Below are 14,700 nucleotides of genomic sequence, written 5' to 3'. Positions count from 1 at the left end.
ATGCTCTCCATTTTGGAAGTTCGTTCCTCCCTAGATTAGAATTAGAATTTAAGCTACACAGTTGTTTCCAAATTAGATTGGAATTAAAATTAGAGCTACTCCGTTTTTTTTCGTCAAATTTGAGTAGAATTAGAATTACCGAATTCACAAAAACTTGGAAATTGACGGCAATTGTGAGTGAGAAAGAAATAAAGCAAAAATCAAGTTCGGTTCATATAAAACACAGTGCATTCCGACAAGCATGAGAATGGTTAACGTCTGTACGCCAAGCTTGGTTCGTTTTGCACTATACTAGGGGTCACCAACACGTGGCCAGTTTATGATCACGAAATTTCTCGTATTTGTACTTCTTTAATAATATATTACATCTTTTGTGGTAACCAAAAACCATGCGCATCGCTCATGCCAGTGAGCAGGGCATTGTACTTGTTTAGAGTTTTTGAAACGTGATTGCTCGCTCAATTGTGTGGCCTATTTTCTCTCGATATTGCATTCTTGCGGACCGCGGCCTCTACGAAATTTGAAAAGTGACCCGCGACACGTTTTGAGTTGGAGAACCCTGCATTATACATCTCTCCTGCATGACTGAAAGCCTTGAGCTGAGGAAACGATTTTCTCTTTTTCAGTAACTCAAAACATCACAGTCCATGCTCTCACGCTGTGCGGCGAAATAACTTTCCACTTCATCGTCTAATATATTTTCTTTGATTAGATCTGAAGAAATCATTCTCTTTTTTCTTGATGTGAAGGCTTGAAAGTGAACAAGCCTGTGCTAACGATCTTTTTTTCTTTGCTGCTGTTCTGTTAGTGATCGAAACTAGGAGGTTGTTCGCAGACTACAAGCTGCTGAAATGGATACTATTCGTCACAATAACTAGTATGATTGTACGGTGTAAGTAAGTAATGCGATGGCGGCTTGAAACTGGATTTCCCTGCACGAGAGGGATATTCAGGTTAACTCGCTGCAAAGTGCCGCGGACGAAGATGCATTTTCCGGAAAACAATAAATCAGAATAGAATTATTAGAGTGTAGAAATATTTATCAATTTAGATTAAAATTATAGCATATGAACATTTCACAAATAAGATTAGAATTAGAGCATAGAAACATTTCACAAATTTGATTAGAATTAGATTACGGCCATTTCACTGTAATTTAGTGAAATTAGAAAACTAAAATTATCTAGTTGTCCAAGTTTGGAACATAACAAGATTTGGTATATAAATCTTAAAAGCAACTGTTATCAATTCTGATAATGTAACTTTTATGATTTGAAGAAAGTGTCCTCCTTTCCCGACTCCGAAAATATCGTAACCCTACTGTTGAACATACTTCAGCCCTTTGATCACGCACGGTATCTATAAGTAATATATAGTACACCTTAATCCTTTACAAGGCAATGATCATTGGGTACGACAATCTCCAATACTTCCCCCTATCGCGCCTCGACTCAGTTTTTAAAAAGTGGTCACCATGCTGTTTCAGTATAGGTCTAGTAACAGACTATTTGCAGGAGTTTTTATCTCGTGCACAACCAAATCCTTAAAATTGACGCTGTAACCAATGACTAGTCATTGAATAATACCGACGACTCTACGCCCTTCGCATTATACGGATATTATGATGTGGTTCAGACTTTCTACAAGTCTGTTTATCTGCGAGCCCGCACTTTAGGCAACCTCCACAGTTACCGATGACAAGCTGTAGTTGGACTATACTGGACTATGCTAACGGTCTTTTAACCTCATCCCAACTCTCTCCTGACCCTAAATTTTTATGCAAAAGCGATTTTAACGTATGTGACGGGCGAAAAGAAAATTTAAGCTTTGAACTAAATGCATTGATAGGGCTTAAACCACCATACTAGTTTTTCCCACTCCGTGGTCGGTTTACTAAAAAAAGGGTCAACTTTCACGCTCAGCGCCTAAAATACAGTTTTTCTTTCACATTATCAGTTGGCTGACTAAAAACAGGTCAACTTTTCGGCTCAGCTCCCGAAATAGGTGCCGGAGCGTTGCTTCAGTGCTTATTTATTTATTCGCTTCCCATGACCTGCCGCCCTATTCTTGTCGCTTTCTTTTTCTATAATGTCTTCTTTACTTTCATTCAGTGTGCACTGTGCATACCTCCTCTTTACATCGCCTAGGCCAAGGTGGGTGTCTGATTCCATAGACTAATCCAAGTCGCTTCGACATCTTCCTGTCTATTCATTGTATCGCATTTTTGTGGTGTATTGAACTGATAAAATTGCTAATAAACCAATGATGATGATGATTTAGACAACATTTTAAAAAGAAGGGCATTTAGGCGTCCTCGGAGGACATTTCCAAAAACCTGAAAGAGGAGGACAAATCTTCCTTAAGGAGGACGTATGGTAACCCTACTATTGTAAATCTCGGATTAGTTTTACCAGAATCAGTATCATCAGCTTATATTAGTAGTGGTCATGCGTCCGGGTTCTCGGTCGGTAGGTAGTGGGTTCGATCCCCGGCCGGGTCAGACTAAAGACTCGAAAACTGGTATCCGAAGCTATCCTGCCAGGCGCTCAGCATCCACGGATAGCATGGAGGAGAAAAAACGGGGGTGCAGACTAGATGACCTTACGGCCGTATCGCATCTCCGTCGTCAAAGCATCTCGATGGTGCAGGCGAAAAAGAATATCATATCTCTTTCTATATATATTACTTACTTATATTCTTTAGTGTTGTGCTATGTTAGGGTTATCATAAGTCCTCCATTAGGAAGATTTGTCCTATTATTTCAGGAAATTGAAAATGTCCTCCTTTTTGGCAATTCGTCATCGTTCACAGCTAATGGACAGGGTCAACTGAAAATCAGCATAAATGACGCGAGATAGGTAATGAGGACGCTCGAGCGGGTCATTCGGGAGTCAACCTGACCTTTTTTATTTATTTTTTAGTTAACACAAGATTTCCAGTAAAAAATTCAAAATCTGCTGTTTTCAATTTCCTAGAACTAACTTTCATGATTTTTAAAAAGTGTCCTCGTTTCCGGATTTCATAATATGGTAACCCTAGCTTATGTGCATTGTGCAATGATAAGCAGGTTACGGGACGGGTCTATAGCTAGGCTACTATAGTATCGTGAAGGAAATAATCAATAACCGTCAGATTATATTTTAATCTGAACAAAGCACACACAATGCATAATGCGATAAGACACAATGCAACGTAATGAACAGATGGGAGGATGCCGAATGACCAGTTGCGGTCTGTTAAACCGGCATCCACCTCGGCCTAGTGCCCGATGTCACAGTTCCTTTTTCGATGTTAGTCTCCATTCCTCATAGGTGCGCTCTTTCATCGGGTCTTTTTCTATCGCTGTATGAACAGCGATGCGTCACATCTAACATTTACGGGTATGCTATCCTGTCCCAAAACACTCCCAAGAAAAGAATTGGAGTAGCTTAAAGCTGATCCATCACAACGAAATGTGTGAACTTGGTGTAAACTGTAAATGAATGGTTCGTTCTGTGGCTTATCTATCCATTGCGTACACTTTGTTTAACACTATATTTACGGGTAGGCTACCCTACACAACAGGGGTTCTTAAAGTATGGGTCGCGACGGTACGAAAGCTATCTCTGAATATGTATGCAAAATTTGTTGAATTTCGTGCGGCAATAAAATTTCGTCGCGCTTTGCGCGATTTACTGTGAGTAGTTATCTGAGGTCATTACCTTGGGTACAATATAGGCTTACCATACGTCCTCTTTTAAGAGGATTTGTCCTCGGAGGACGCCCTTTTGTCCTCTTTTTTGAGATTTTTTCCTCTTTTTTGCAAAATTTAGGTCAGATTTACAGCAAAATGCGAGTGATATGCCGCAACTTAGCACAGAAGTGAAGCTCCGGAGGGTATTTCGGAGTGAAAAACGGTGATTTTAGCTCTGAGCGAAAAGATGACCCTTTTTTTTTAGTCATCCGCCTGGCAATGTGGAAAGAAAATCGGTATTTTGAGCTCTGAGCGGAAAAGATGACCTGTCAACCGATCACAAAGTGGGAAAAATTAACCGGTTTTTGAGAATTCTTCCCCGGTTTTGCAAGTCTGAAAAAGTGTCCTCTTTTTAGATTTCCAAAATATGGTAAGCCTAGTACTATAGTCAACAGGCGACATACCAGTATAGCATGATCATGGAAATGTGCTGACCTTTGTATTACACCAGGGCTGCCAAACTCAACTTGCGTCGCTGGCCGGACCATTCAAATCATCCCAGAACGTTACCTCAAAATCCATGCCCTTGCTTTTCACATGTGGTGCCAAAGAGCAAATAAATAAATTCTATAATAATATTGGGTTTGTACACCCTCTAGTGGTGCAATTTCACCGAACGAGCCGAAAATAGCTAATCTAGATAACCGCTTACACTAGAATGCTAGTTTTGGGCTTAAAAGATGCAGAAGCAACATATGTTTTATCTCCCTTCCATATAGAACTTCATTTTAAATATTAAAGTTACAAAGCAAATTACTGATTTTTGAGGTAAAATTAAGCACTGAAGCAGTGGGTACGATGTCAAAAGTGTGTAGTGATTGATCTCATGACCGTGCAACATACCCCATCAATTACAATTGCTTTCCAAAATTTGCCCAAACACAAATTAAGCCTCCTCCAAGTATAAATAGGGTTCGGGCATCAAATATTGACTCCAAACACTGTAATAAAAACAGCGACCATCAAGAGTCTTCTTACCATCATGGCATTGTAGGGTTTGTATTACATTTATCACAAAGCTCCTGAAACCACAAAAATTGGAAATACGTAGCTAATAAATTCTAACCGCTAAACCTTGTGAGATCAAGTACCCAAATCATGCCCAACCCATCACAATTATACTCACAGTGACTTTGAGAACCACTGCTTAATAGTTTCAAACTCGCGCCCTATCACCCCGACAAAATCTGCAACTGGCTGAACTGGCTCGCCCACTATGTCGACGACACAAAATCAGATGCCTAACACGAATCTCGAAATCACCCACGTTACGCCCACCAACACCGATATTCGACACAGGACCATCATAATCCATTCTATTGAACAGAACAGTCAAAATCAGGTTTCCATATCCTGAATGGACTCTTCTGTGTGCTTGCCCTTGTCGGTACCGGCCAACCGCGAACTGGCTTTCCTTTCCAAAATACGCTTACGGTCTTTATCGAGTTTCAACTTCATGATAACAACCTGTGAAAACAAGCGCAGTAACATGAGAATTCTCCCCACAACAGATTTTGAAATAGGCCTACTAGGGAGTCCATAATCAAAATCAACCAGCCGTCAAAAATCCGCTTATACCCATACAGAATGTCAATCACGAGTTTCAACATTGGCACTATGACACTACTCCATTTTACTATGCCACTACGAATATTCACGACGGCACGTCATCATTCAAAAAATTACGTCAAAACTTTATCATCCTTGTCACCATAATGCTCTCGATCACACACTACCTTAGCACAATGATTTAGTAATGTGCCATAACCGTTAACGCAAATCCCCAGAAAGAGCAGCAATCAACAATTTCTACTGCTTGTATATGTTTGGTTGGAGCTTAAGGTGCTTCTGGATGACAGATGTTATCACATATTTCATGCTACGCAATCTTTGTCATAAGAAAGCGTCATTCTAGGGGGGTTGGAGGATCGAAACTCCTCCCATTCTGATAAAACGAAATGTAGTTAGTTCTAGTGTCAAGTTTTCAAGAGTAGTTCTATTTGCACATATGAAAATCCAGCAGCTTGTACAAGTCCGGTTTTAATGCGGCCGTTATGGCCTGTCAATAACAATGCAAATGGAACAAGTTTTTAAATATTATTACCTTGCTGGGATGGATGCCGACGTGGACAGTTGCACCGTTAGCTTTTTCGCGTTGAATCCTCTCGATGTGTACAACATACTTCTTCCTGTAGACTTGGATGATCTTGCCTACTTGTTGGCCTTTGAAATGACCTCGGACGATCTGTAATGGATTCAGGCACGAATATTGGACACCAGTAAAAATCAATCGTATAGCCTGCTATCAAAAACGGAAATTTCAAGCCGGTCAACTCGTGTAGGTAGAGTCATTGTTAATTGACACAATGCCGGTAGTTGCACTCCAGCAGAAATATTGACGTTCAGCGTCCTATCAGGAATAACATTCGCATCACTAGAATTAGTGTCACATCGTTTCCAAGTGACACCTGTTCGTTGAATTCAACTCGGTCGGTCGCTATGCTCACACTCAGGTAAAAAACCAGCTGGCACAATTCAAATTAATTGTACGCTTCGTCAGTTTCTACAATTTTATGACTCGTGCGAAAATATATTACAATGAAATTCATGAACCGCTAAGAGCCGAATGGAACAAACGGTTTCGTACATTGGCCTGTTGCGTGCAAAAATACAAGCGTTGATAGTAAATTCTATGATGATATCCGTAGGCTTCTGTGCCATAATCTGCATTCATTCAAATTTGTAAACGTGTGAGGACGCAAAATACGTCAACTACTCGCATTACGACTTATTCGCATTACGGTAATTGATATGACACGATATACTCTGAGAATCAAGGCTGGACTTCGCTGAGACGCCCAATGGCATCACAAACAGTATCAGACATTGTTAGGTCATTGTCTACCGGCGCTACCATTGTTGGAAACAATGCCGATTACGGGCTTCCCAAACAGTTTTTTTGGGTTTCAGTGCACGGATCAGATTTTAATATACATATTTTCGGAATCAGTGCAAGATAGTTTTGAATTGAGACCGGTTTAATCAAATTTTGCGCTCTGGTCATCAGCTTCAAGATTACCGTCAAGTATAGTATTGAGTGGCTACTCGAAGGCCAGAGTGGAATTGGTGGTAAACGTCACGCGCAACTTTCCATTCAATTCCCTAATTATTCTATGAAAGAAACCTTTCTGTCACACGCAACTTATGGCAGAAAACAACCACTAATTCCAGTCTGGCTCAAAGGCTTGCAAAATTACGTAACTCCTACCTTTAATCAATACGGCCATCTGCATATTTAACTTTGATATCCTAAATACGTGAAATACCCAGACCAGATTGAAAATAGCGGTTGTTTTTGACCCACAAAGCATCGAAATTTGTATATAGCTCTGATCCGGGTTGGAATCCCGATACGTTTAGCGTAATATATTTGGTGTGCCAAGACGGTTCTCAGCGTCACACCTGTGTGTAGTCAGAAGAATCTTTGGTGTGCACGAGACACCGATTCCACATTGGGCTCTGATACCATCCATTTTGGTCCCTACCGAAATCAAGCCGAGTGTTCATATGATATCAACAGAAAAGCATATACAAACATCAATTTTCAACTGAAGGACATCAAATACCAAATGCCATAAACAAGAACAAACAAAATAAATACGTTGAGCGAATCAATTTTCAGTGATGTTATCGAGATCAGTTAATTCAATTTTCACCTGGACTTCATCGTCTTTACGAATGGGCATGCTTCGAACATTGTACTTGGCTCGCAGTTCCTTGGACAGGGGTGAGCTCATAAACTTCCTGCGCACGTGCGACGGTGCGGTGAAGTAAGCCTTCCTATTCTTCCTGCGGGAAGAGGTCTTCAAGGTATTGAACTTCATCTACAACAGAGAAGATTCTGATGAGATACTGAGGAAACGTGACGGTTAGAAATCAGGTTTTGTAAACACAATTTATTGGCGAACCAAATTACAATATCCCTCGAAACAAGCAAGACAGTGAGGATTAACGAAGATTTAAAAGTTTGGAGACCAACCTTGCGAAGCCCTGTCAAAAAGGAAGCCACAATCTATTCAACTTGACGCTTCGGTGAGTCCAACCACATGTGGCGCCAATGCGCTTAACGTGAACAACTGAACACATCACAACATGAACCATAGATGACCATAAACTGTCGGCTATTGCGAATAACTTTGATTCAGTTGAGTCTATAAAAAATTTCGTCATTTCAAAACTACACACGATTGCGATAAAATTAAAGAATGCAAATTTACTCGAAAAGACAGATATCAATAAAGGAGCCCCTAAATAAGCAACATGTACGTACATTGAATGATCAGTTACAGAAGATATTATAAAAGCTTGCAAAGGGTTCCTGCAATTAGCTTTTACCCAAATATAAGTCAAACCTTACACTTGATATCTTATGAAAGTGTGGTAACGGGCAATCAATACTTTTAAGAAGTATATTTTGTCATGTAGGCCTACTTGAAAAATTCTTTTAAATTCTCGTTCAATCGAGGATTTCGTATAATTATGGTTTGGCTTTCAGTTTGTATGTTGCCCAGGGGTAAACATCGGCGATCAGAGATGATCAGAGATGAATAGATGAGTTTGGACTAGGTTGAAAATAACGTATCTGAAGATTTCGACAGGATTATAATCGGAATCGGATATAACCGATTTTTCCGAAGCAGTGTTTGAATTCTGACTTTTTGGACTTGGAGTTTCTACTGTACAATCTTCCTCGCTGGATATGTACCCTACTTTTGACAGCTTACGAAATTAATTCTGGATTTAGATTTGTTCTTAAATATGAATCTTAACAATAATATTTGAATTTCAAAATATTAAATTCACTCATATATTACATAGGGTTACCGTACGTCCTCTTTTTTGAGATTTTGTGCTCTTTTCTGATAATTTTGGTCAAATATACGGCCAAATTCGACTGGCCGGAATGTTGACATTTTTTTGGTCAACCGACCAGGAAGTGGGAAAAATTTTCCATTTGATCAGGATTCCTTCCGGTTTTGCAAGTTTTAAAATTTTGAAAAAGTGGTAAATATGGCAACCCTAATACTACATATCATATGTATAGTTGTGTATGCCTATTCCAGTGCTCGAATTACCGTGATAGCGACAATCACAGTGATCTCAGTGAGTGGTTGGCCCTATAACTATAATAATAATCCTGATTGGAATCAGTGGAGCAAAGCCCATATGTCAGCAGCGGTAAATGCATCACCAGTCACGGATGCAGGCAATCACACAATCGTTTGTGATCAGTTTGGTGGTACGAATCCGACCTTATGATTGCCGTGATCTTGCGCCTGCGCTGCTGCCTTGGCGCGTGCTTTTCAGCTATTGAGTTGTCCACTAATAAGTCAGCATCTATTTCAGTTATACATTTTTGTTTATATAAGTTTTGATTTCGGCCTACGGTATTTGCGGCCGAACTGCATTCCCGTATGACATGGCCATCACTGCCGAAACGGACCCATTGCTGGCGAAAAAGAAGGCGGACGAAAACAATAACATGTCCGTCAATTACGAAATTATTCAAGACCATATCGGTCACATGACCTGGTACTTGGGCATATTAGTGGCGATGGCGTGCTACGTTCCCATGCTGAATGGATTGCATCAGTTTTTGTCAGTTTTTCTCTTCGAAGTGCCGGAATACAGGTGCTGGGTTGACGAAGTGGACGATAACCTACCTTGCAGCAACGTTTCGTTTGAGAGAGTCCTGCAAGAAAGTGCGCCTAAAACCAAACATGTGTGTAATAGATCAGATATTCACCAACAAATACATATTGGATTTTAACCGGTGAATATTCTGACAGGGATTCAACGGGTGCCAACGCTATACTAATCGCAACTATTCGTGTGTATTTTGCGACGGAATGTGTCACTTTAATCAGACTAATGCACATTTGAAAAACGTTGAGTACTGTGTCTCGCATGTATTCAATGTACCTGATCAGTTCACTACTGCCACAATGGAGGTAAGACTATGCTCATTGCAAAGCCCACATCGTTCTTGTAATCGTTTACTGTTCCTTTCTATCGCTTTGCTGAAACGTGGTTAACTTGCTTCGGCATGATTGCAAGTTCGATCTTGTTTGCGAACGCGAGTCTCTGCGTGCTACGTTGTCAGCAGTGTATTTCTTGGGGACCGTGATTGGTATTTTAGCGATCGGTAACCTCTCTGATTTGTGAGTATTGATTTAGAAAAGGAGTTGGTAGACTGTCCTCGTACGCAAATGAAAATCCTCGAAATGTTTTAGGATAGGTAGAAGAAACGCTGTAGCCGTGACCCAAGTCGGAGTCATAGCTGCATGCCTGGGGTCGTCTTCTGCTCAGAATGTATACTTGTTTGGTGCGACTAGATTCATGGCCGGTTTGCTAATCGTAGCTGGATTCGCGGCCTCATTTATATACGGTTTGCGTTAGTTAAAAAGGGTACATGCACGATGAATCCAACAATCGACATTCTCTTTTCATAGTCGTGGAAATAACTGGCGCGAAGTGGAGAACTATATTTGGTATTGGAATCCACGGAGCGTTTGCGTTTGGCTGCATTCTACTGTCATTCATAGCTTATATGCTACAGAATTGGCGTCATCTCCTCGTGACCCTTGGATTATTGTCCGTCCCAGCGTTAGCCTTCTGTGCTTTAATGCCGGAGTCCCCAAGGTATAGTTATTGCAAACTCAACTGCTCGCATTTATAAGTTATCGACACAGTTTTCTGAAAACTTTCTTTCGTTCTCAGCTGGCTGTTCACGAAGGGAAAAATCATACAAGGGACAGCAGCCGCCACGAAGATAGCAAAGAAAAACAACATTCATTTAAATGTGGAGATATGGGACAAGGCCAGATCTGAGGTATTTATGGAATAGATAAACCCGCTCTAGCACGTGATACCAAAATTTTGCTATCTCGCAGCTATTGTATACTTGCCTATTTTGCTGAATGCTTTCGCTTGAAAGTAGCACTATGTTCACCTGATTTGACTGCGACAATGGAGAATCGCGGTACCTGGGTGAAGGGAGGCATCCCCTAGTTCAGTGCTTTTCAACCTTTTTGAGCTCCATTCGCACTTTTTTGTAAAATCAATTTCATTCGCACAAACCAACCGAAAATTGTCATAGATGAAGATACTTAACAACTTTTTGTTCAGATGAACAACAAATTGGCTACTATGTAGCTTAATTTTAAGCTATCAAGTGTCTCATTAAAAAGGCAACTTTTTCGCTCGTTTCAATTTCAACCAGTTTGTAGGCCTTCCACTGTAACTATGCTGTCTACTAAGATTGCAAGAACGAGACTATTCCGTGCAGACAACGGAGCATCTATCCACATCGAAAGGTTTGGTCATCCAGCATCGGTCATTTTGGGCCAGGGTTTTGTCACCGCTTATGTTTTGGGACCGCATTTTATCAGCGGTTTGTTGGCCAAAACTTAACGTCTTCATGAGCCCCGACGCAGAAGTGGTTGGCCTCGACATGGATGAGTCTCATAGGCCTAAACTCGCTCGTCGTTCCTCACTTCTACACTAGGTTATCCCAACGGTCTTCGAACATGTTTTCTAGAAAAACCAGTTGGACAAATAGTATCATTGATTCTCATGATAAAGCCATATTTTCTTCGTGTCTCGCTTATTGGCTACAGTACCCAACACAAGTGACCTTGGATATGTAAAATTCTGGCACCGTGTCGACCCAAAATTATACCCTTTGCGGTCCATACTTTTATAAACCGTGAATGGGTAAAAATTTACGTTACAGAAACTTGCAGATGTGAGTCTGTAATGATGGTATATACAACTATTCTCGTGCCTCGCGCTAATCGAACAGTTATTACGAAAATGTGATGATTGTTTAGCGAAAAAAAAGCAGAAACTCAATTTGACGTCATTTTTCCAGCCTGATGCAGGCTCAGACGGGCTGATATACTGTATGTCTGCCACTACACCAGCTTCCAAACCAGGCTTCTGCATGGTTACGTAATGATTATAGTGCGAGAATATTAATTCAATAGTCCTGTGCGAGAGCTACGATTATAGTGCGGTGCGTCGTAAGTATTTTTACAATTGCGTCTCAACTACAACAGTCACACTGCCCTTGAATTTCCTATTACGTTTATTTGAATTATTCCACGTCAGAAAATTAACAATTATTCACGATTTTCATTCGCTCTCATCCGGATTTTTCATTCGCACCATTCGCACCACCTCCGTCGTTCGCACTGCAATTTTTTTCATTCGCACAAGTGCGAACCTGCGTTCCACAGGTTGAAAAGCACTGCCCTAGTTCAATAATAGTAATTGTTATTTTCATGGATTCGCCAAATTTATCATGACGTCATGAATAATCTTTTAGCGGTGACGCAAAGTACGACTTACGCAGTTATTCGCCCATTTCTGTGGATACAGCTATCTCGGCTGAGAAACCCTATCCATCTGAATAGTAACTTCAATCTTTTTAGAGAAATGAACATGCAAGAACTTACCATCCACCAACAGTGTTGTTCAGACAGCCAAAAATGCGTGTCCTTAGCTTCAAAATTCTCGTGCTCTGGTTCATAAGCAAGATGGCATTTTATGCGGTTACGCTGAACGCGGGGAGATTTTCAGGTAAGAAACCAGCAGTGATATAGACGTTACCACTTACCGTGATGGAAATTTGAGTACAAAAAGTATTTTCAAAATTGACGTGACGTCACCGAGTCATTGTGACGCAATATCGATACGATTTGGATGTCAAAAATGGGGGGAACGAGCGTATTCTATCATTACTGGCTATACCGGAGGCTGGTATATGGTCATTATTGGCAATCGTATCCCTAACTAATGCAACGTATTATAGCAAGTGTCAAGTCGAGATGAACTATGACGTAGCATAGGTGGGTTCACTGAGATGACTTGTTTATCAAATATAAAATAATGCTCTGTCAAGCAACCCAACTAGGGATGTTGGGACATTTTCTCCTCCCTGTGCTGGCATGCATTCTATTGTTGAAGTACCCGAACCAACCGCTGCATACTTATCAGTGATGGCTAAAGTAGTTTTCGTTGCTACCCAAGTAGATATACGCTTAACGCCGTAAATGTCTATTCAATTCAAGAAGCAACTTCAACGACATATGAAAACTAGTACAAGTAGAAAATGAAGATGTAAAAAGTACTCAAGTAGTCTTAAGAGTAGATTTGGTCGAGTGATTGCATTTCGTTACCATCGGAGATGGCCACTTTTTAATTTCAAGAGTAGCCTACATCTTCGACTATGACTACAGACTATGCAAAATGACCGATGATGCAACAAATTGGCCCAATTTTCGAACAGTAACCGTTATACAGGAGCTCTTCCCTAGCTATCATGACAATTTCACTCATGAAATTGAAGCAAACATGTTCCAAAACTACTTTCTACTTTACAGAATTCAATGTGCGGAAAGTAAGTAATGGAGTAGTTTTACCTAAGAAGCTGCCAAGTAGTAGTGATAAAGTAATCTAAGAACATAAGCACTTTAGCGAGTAGTACAATTATGCAAAACCTACTTGACTACTCCGAAAAAGTAAAAGTACTTCCTTACTGACCACCTCGAATTTTTAAGCTAGATCAGTTATTTGTCTTCTATGCTGCTTAATCGTTCCTCGAACGCCCTAAGGGGGTGCTGGCGCCCACTTTGGGAACCACTGATGTAAATCGCTGAACTGATCGTATCGGTCCGAATTGGAAATATCTGGTCGTCGGATTAATCTATGGTATAAACAGGGAATATATATCTGAACAATGCTATCGGTGGTCTTTTGGAGATCATATCCGTGCCGATCGCGATATTCGGTCTGCAAAAGTTCGGGCGTCGTACGTTGATGAGTGCTGCACTTGCAATCGCGGGAGGGATGTTTTTCGCATCATCTTTATCGAAGTGGCTATGTCGGAATTCAGGTAAGACATTGTTTTCTTACTGACGTGCCGCGCCATAATGTCGCCCCATCCACCGCTATATTCCTTCACAGTCCTGGGTTTCCTGGAAAACGCATTCGCACAGCTTGGCAAGCTTGGAGTATCAGTTTCTTTCGACATACTTTATGTGTACACTGCGGAAGTCTACCCGACTGTGATAAGGTAAGTTTCGAGTTCCGATGTATTGTCGGTGCGTGTCATCTGCACGCCTATATTTACATATACTTCGTCTTGAAGAGGGACAGCCGTCGGCACTGCTTCAACGTTTGGGTCTCTAGCTACTGTTGTGGCACCGTACGCTTTGGATCTCCAAAGTTCTATTCCTTGGATCATTGGCGTAAGTGGAATGTTAAAGCTATAGTCTTTTCTTTCAGAGGTTTATGATATACACCCTCTTTTAGACGTTATGCGGAGTGCTGTCTCTATTGGGTGCGATCATATGCAGATATCTACCAGAAACCCGTGGAATTACGCTCATGTCAACGTTGGAGGAGGCAGAACTGTTCTACGACTGATGCCCTGAGTTTTCGCTCGTTTACATGCGCTCTCGTGTTTGTAAAACACAGTGTTGTTTTGTTGTTCACTTTGCCACCAGGACTTGAAAGATATTTTGTCGCTTGATCAAATTTCGACTCCGACGCAGCTCGCGGAGAATCATATTGGTTTGCGTCGTTGATACGATGATTGTCCACGTCTAGTCCAGGCATGTGGCCCAATGGGAAGTAAATTATACATCAACATCATGATGACAGAGTCTTTATTTTCACCGAACTTGAATACGGGACAGACGGAAACAATGATGATGCAGTAAGAATAAGCTGAACAGTATTCGGTATCGATTAGGAATTACCGATACGACCTTGGAAGTGAACTGACCTGACCAGACAAGCACGCTGTCTCTACACAAGGGGTGGCCAACCTATTTCTATTCATTATCATCATTGGTATATTAGCAATTTAACAGTTCAATACACCACAAAATGCGATACAA

General features: G+C 40.9%; 2 protein-coding genes across 2 annotated transcripts; one reads left to right on the top strand and one right to left on the bottom strand.

Annotated features, from left to right (window-relative positions):
• Positions 1 to 5,035: 5,035 nt before the first annotated feature.
• LOC145448178 (large ribosomal subunit protein uL24-like) lies at positions 5,036 to 7,877 on the bottom strand. The gene is made up of 4 exons (XM_080326520.1): positions 7,773 to 7,877; positions 7,450 to 7,617; positions 5,838 to 5,978; positions 5,036 to 5,200 (listed from the first exon to the last, which is right to left on the bottom strand). The coding sequence occupies exons 2-4, from the start codon at positions 7,615 to 7,617 to the stop codon at positions 5,072 to 5,074; spliced, it is 438 nt and encodes a 145-aa protein (XP_080182646.1). The 5' UTR covers positions 7,773 to 7,877; the 3' UTR covers positions 5,036 to 5,071.
• A 1,255-nt stretch (positions 7,878 to 9,132) lies between these two features.
• Positions 9,133 to 14,387, top strand: LOC145448951 (solute carrier family 22 member 16-like). The gene is made up of 11 exons (XM_080327407.1): positions 9,133 to 9,515; positions 9,583 to 9,744; positions 9,851 to 9,954; positions 10,027 to 10,181; positions 10,246 to 10,435; positions 10,514 to 10,625; positions 12,229 to 12,376; positions 13,518 to 13,691; positions 13,763 to 13,871; positions 13,947 to 14,046; positions 14,111 to 14,387. Exons 1-11 carry the CDS (start codon positions 9,213 to 9,215, stop codon positions 14,222 to 14,224), a joined length of 1,671 nt encoding a protein of 556 aa, XP_080183533.1. The 5' UTR covers positions 9,133 to 9,212; the 3' UTR covers positions 14,225 to 14,387.
• Positions 14,388 to 14,700: the final 313 nt, after the last annotated feature.

Source organism: Botryllus schlosseri, chromosome 10 (genome assembly GCF_051294905.1).
Source record: "Botryllus schlosseri isolate E-star chromosome 10, Bs_hap1, whole genome shotgun sequence".
NCBI classification, from domain to species: Eukaryota; Metazoa; Chordata; class Ascidiacea; order Stolidobranchia; family Styelidae; genus Botryllus; species Botryllus schlosseri.
The sequence above is the reverse complement of the archived record's forward strand: the minus strand, read 5'-3'. Positions and strand labels throughout refer to the sequence as shown.